Source organism: Lottia gigantea (genome assembly GCF_000327385.1).
Source record: "Lottia gigantea unplaced genomic scaffold LOTGIsca_110, whole genome shotgun sequence".
NCBI lineage: Eukaryota > Metazoa > Mollusca > Gastropoda > Lottiidae > Lottia > Lottia gigantea.
In genome coordinates this window covers 836,132-841,838 of record NW_008707002.1, presented here as the reverse complement: position 1 = coordinate 841,838, position 5,707 = coordinate 836,132, and the positions used below count along the sequence as shown (strand labels likewise).

At 34.2% G+C, this 5,707-nt stretch overlaps 1 protein-coding gene across 1 annotated transcript; it reads right to left on the bottom strand.

Annotated features, from left to right (window-relative positions):
* Positions 1-1,671: 1,671 nt before the first annotated feature.
* LOTGIDRAFT_64842 (hypothetical protein) lies at positions 1,672-4,526 on the bottom strand (the record flags this gene model as incomplete). Its single annotated transcript, XM_009047359.1, has 7 exons — positions 1,672-1,863; positions 2,470-2,611; positions 2,869-2,970; positions 3,194-3,285; positions 3,577-3,671; positions 3,917-3,997; positions 4,406-4,526. Coding segments are annotated over 7 exons (825 nt in total), but the record flags the coding sequence as incomplete, so codon positions are not given.
* Positions 4,527-5,707: the final 1,181 nt, after the last annotated feature.

Sequence of the window (5,707 nt, the reverse complement as noted above, 5' to 3'; positions counted from 1 at the left end):
GGGAAGACAATTTGGGTGTAATACTTATAACTTGTGACAACAAACAGATTTTGTATTGTTAATACAGTAGAACTGAAGTCAAAGTGAGCTTTTCTAGAATAATAGGAAAAATGAAAAGAGTTTTAATTCTTACACCAGTCTAGCTACCAGCACCAACTATAACAAATAGAATCGTTCTCGAGTTGGAGATCAATGTATTGGAATGAGTCGTAATGTGAACTATTTCATATACATGTCAATCTACATCTTCTTCTAGAGAACGACCCAACAACATCTCGAACTATTACCAACTTCATACTTATACCTTGTATTCTTCTACGACAGAATGCAACTATTGGATTGGATGGTACACCAGCAAATACAGCCAATCCCAACCCTCGGCAGAAAGGCTATAGACATTATAGCTTTGTGTTCACAGACTTTCTGTCAAGGCCACTGATTGGCTGTATTTGCTTGTGTACAATCCAATCAAATCACTTCATTTACAAACCTCAATGGTACATGAAAGGTATAAATACGAAATAGCTTGACATTGTGTAGATAGCATTACAGATACAAGAAAGGTGGCTATTGTAGTCAAGGTATAAGTCTGAAGTTGGTAATATTGACATTGTGTAGAATGCCCAACTACAGTCCTATATAATAAGAAGAAATACCAGCACCATGTTTAAATATAGATTTGATATTTTATTTTAAGTGAGGGAACTCAGCCCGTGTAAAAATACCTCGACAGTCCATGTTCTAGTATGAATAATAATTCTTATATAGCTGATGATTGTGACTAGAAGTTGGCCTGAAAATTAAATATTGTTAACCTGTTATATTAATTTACACCTTATGATTCTTGTTTCTATCAAACCAAATATAGTTCCAACTAAAACCAGATTTGGATCATTGAAACCAGATTAGGTAACAACCAAAACCAGTTTTGTTTCAACCAAACCAGTTAAGGTCAATCAGACCAAGTTAAATTCCAACTAAAACCAGTTTAGTTCTAATCAACATAATTCCAACCAATATAAATGTAGTTTTTGAAAACCAAATTAAGAATTCAAAACCAGTTAAATTCAATCCAGCCCCAGTCTGTTGTAGAGTAACAAAGGGCAGCGGTGATGGCAGCAGCCACGGCAGTAGTCAGTAAATAGCGTCTGCCCACATCCGGCATCACGGCCGACACCCATTTCATATTATTTTTAAGTCTTTGTACATTAGATACAGTTCTAACAGGTGGTCTCTTGGATTTCTGGGCATTCTCCTCACTAGAAAGACAAAATAAAAAACAAGTAGATGAAGCTTCAATCTTCAATGGGTAAGCAACTTTTGTTTCATTGATTCAATAAACTCCTTCTTTGAGAGGTTAGATGGTAAATTGACTCAAACTCATCTTGCGTTGTTGACATGATTCTGATATAAATTCCTCATCAGGCCAGTTAGTTTTTAAAATGGAGCGATTTGTTTGGATTGTATACTAGTAAACATAGCCATTCAGAGCCCTCGACATATAGTCTGTAAACAATAAGCCATTAGGCATACAGTCTTTCTGTCAAGGGGCTCTAATTGGCTGTATTTGCTAGCGTAACATCCTATCAAATTGTTGCATTCTGTGATGCAAGAAAGGTGGCTATTGCAGTCAAGGTATAAGTAAGAAATGTGTAAGAGCTTGACATTATTGTGAAGATGATCATACCTGATGCGTTTGGCCTCATCAGACAAATCTTTGGGAGGAAACTGCAGGAAGAGATCCCCAGCCTGAGTAATCAGTTCCTCAAATGGTAAATTCTCAGGAATCCGAGACAACAGACTATGAATAAAACACATCTCACATTCACAACTTAATATCTCATCTTGTCTATATAACACTATCTGAAATACAATATCCTACTGTTCTGTATCTTATTGGACTAATGAAATGAAATAGAGTTTTATATCCTACTGTTCTGTATCTTATTGGACTAATGAAATGAAATAGAGTTTTATATCCTACAGTTCTGTATCTTATAACACTATCTGAAATACAATATAGTTTTATATCTTACAGTTCTGTATCTTATTGGACTAATGAAATGAAATAGAGTTTTATATCCTACTGTTCTGTATCTTATTGGACTAATGAAATGAAATAGAGTTTTATATCCTACAGTTCTGTATCTTATAACACTATCTGAAATACAATATAGTTTTATATCTTACAGTTCTGTATCTTATTGGACTAATGAAATGAAATAGAGTTTTATATCCTACTGTTCTGTATCTTATTGGACTAATGAAATGAAATAGTGTTTTATATCCTACAGTTCTGTATCTTATTGGACTAATGAGAAATTTTATCCAGGAAACAGCACTTGTTTACTCTTTGAAATGGAGTACAACGTTTTGCTGTTTGTCTATTCCAGCTGTCAAAGGATCTTGACCATACACAGCCTGTAGCACAAAGACTCTCTGAATATCTTTTAGAGAAAGTAAACTTACTGCAGCAGCTAAATAAATTGGCATGAGTGGATGACAGGCGATGAAGAAATCATATAATCGTACGATATGTTTTATATCATTTAATACGTGACCATACCACGTTATTAACCAACTTAAACAAAATATAGTACCTAGTTCAGCCCTGTAATCATAACATTATAGAGATATAGTAAAAATATCATTTCAGATATCTCTCATCAAAATATTTACTTTAATAGGTGTATAATAAGTCTGACATAATAATCATATTTCAATCATAACCTAAAAAACCTACATAAGCTGTATAAACAATCTTAGACCCAAAAAAATCTAGGCGCATGTCAGGCAATTCTGCATTATTTTTTTAAAAATGTTTTATGCAAGATTACAAATTAATATATGAAACACATTACACAGTACCTTTCCATAAATTCACCTAAATTCGGACTAGCTTTGTTGATTATAGGATATAAATAGTTTAACATATTTTTGGTCCGTTCCATATCACTGTCCATAAAATCTCTGTAATAAACAAGATTAAAAATAGGACAATTATTATGGATGAATACTTCTAGAATATTTATTAATTAGATTATCAAAGATAATTTTAAAAGATATTTGAACCATTGAAAGATCTCATCCATACATTTCTTTCCAATGAAAATTTGGTGGCATTCTATTTCCTTCTTCAAATTTCGATCCTGCCTCTGAAACCTTTTCAATTTGCAGCTCAATAAATACCCACCTTAAGTGATTCTGCGTCAATTTTTCAACCAAAGCAAAGGCAACATCCTCCTCTACCACCAATAGGAATGTTACACAGATATCGTGAAAACCCTGGAATATACACCATGATAAAATATTATTAGTGTTTGGTGAATCTATGGCAAGAGGATGAACTGTGTGAGATAGGGCTAATGAAGACAGTGCCATACAATGTGCATTCAGGGAAACTTTGATGGTAGCATTAGCCTACTTGTTTAGAAGAATAACTAGGTGCATTTTCCTTTTCCTGTATCACTGACAAGGGAAAACTGAGTTGGGAAATCTGAAGGCAAATTCTGGGATTGAATCCTGAATCCTGAGTATTAGCAGAGACAAGAGGACTTTATTTATAGGAGTAAATACCTGATAATAATGTAATTGTGAATTGTTGACTAAAACTCTCATAATAACTGATATTAAAACATCTTGTAGAGCATATCTCTCTTCATCTTCCATTCCTTTAACAATAATAAAAACATGTTTATAAACTCTAGATTATAGGAGACAAAGGCGGCAAGTAACGATATTAATTTACGAGGGTTGTGAATTGACAAGTACCTGTATATAGAGTTTTATATCGTACTTTTCTGCACTTTACTAGATTGCATGCAGTCATATATGGCAAGTACATGAAAGGACAAAAAACAAAAGTAAATAGCATTTTAAAGATGAATATGACATGAAAAAAAAAAGAGATTTATACCTGGTGGAAATCGTTTTAAAGACCGGTTTACATCCATCACAACTTGAGTATAATCTCTATGGTTCTTTAAAGTTTCTTCATCTACAATTACATAAAATAAAATCACATCAAATTTTACTTCAGCACTTGGGAATGTCTCAAAAAGTTTTAAATCAATCTATTCAAAAGTACAGCAATCAAATATATTTTGTTTTGAAGTTTCATTCTTTAGCCTGCATCACAAATAAACATGAAACATACTTTTTTATAGGATAGGGGTTGAAAGCTGACACCGGACCGACTCTCACAAGCACTGGAAATGGAATCAATATCTTTCTTGTTTTGAAGAAGATTCTAACCCACAGCGCCTAATAACCTAGCAGTCTACTGAGCTATTTCACTGTCACCTCTTTCCTGTGTCTTTACAGCAACATTTGGGTACAATAACCCTAGGGCCTAGTTCATGAAAACATTTTAAAAAGCCTTGATATTCCTCCATTCCCTGCCTACCTGGTTTAGGAGAGATGTTGTCTAAATCAACTCCAAGTTGCTTAGGCCACGCCGATCTTCTTAGTTCATTGGTTAACATGCCCCCTCTATTGATGGCTAACTGACGTAAAACTGACACATCACAATCATCTTTCAGGGCACGTAATATTTTCTTTTTCTTCGCCACACTTGCTGAAAACATTTCAGAAATAACAAACAGTGAATTTAGAATGTAGAAAGATTCTCAAGCTATTTGGCACCTACTGGTACTCTCTAGTTCCTTAATATCAGTCAGATAGGGGTGTGTTACATAGGGGACCATCCAAGGCTTAACCCAGTTTTATGATTTTAAATACCAGACATATAAAAAAGACATTAGTGTCTAAAGTCATTGACAAGAGGAGATACATCTGTTTCAATTTGAATTTGGACTGTGAAGTTGGCGGGAAGAGATGGGAAGTTAATTCTGTTTTAAATTTACCAGGCGACAATGGTTTTGGTGATTTGGACTTCTTGACATCATGCGGTTTGTTGTCTACGATTTCTTCGCTTTCAGGAGTCCTTGGTTCCTTGTTGGATGTTTCCAATTCCGAAGAATTTTCTGAAAAAGTTTGTTTTTGTGACGTGATCGTCCCATTTTGTTGATCAATATTTTCAGTCGGAACTGGTGAATTTCGATCGACACCACTCATCAATATCCTGCAGAATAATTCCCTGATGTAAAAAACAGGCGCAGGAGAAAAATCGAGCACAGAATCAACTGAAAATCATCATTTACAGTCAAAATATACAGCTTTTAGACAGTTTTACGTTTTACCGGCTCCATGTTGGGAAGGGAGTTAACTCTACTTGAATGAAAGTCGTGTCTAAAACTGGACACGGATTTGAAATAATGCAACATTCATTGTGAATCGCTTAACATAGCAATAATTTCCTTGGAATGTACAATTTCGCTACTTAGTAAAAGTTTAAGTGAAAACCGAATCGTGCAAATATTTGCTAACTTTCATGTTCTACTTGAATACATTTTTAGCGAATTTCTTAAATTTTGGGTTACGTCCCTTGGCACATTATCGTGTTCAGTAGTTCCATATTCTGCTTCTTTCGTTCGTCTGTTTGGAAAGTAAATTGTCTGATTAAAATATTGTGTGCATTGGGGCGATTAGGTGACTATTGTTATATTTGTATCACTCCGTTTTCACAGAGCCCAAAATTGTGAGATATTTTCATCTCGATTCTTTCGGTTTCTCTCCAGTATGATACTGTGTGATTGTGTGATGTAAATATCAATTACCAATTCATAATAAATCTTTAAAATGGTTG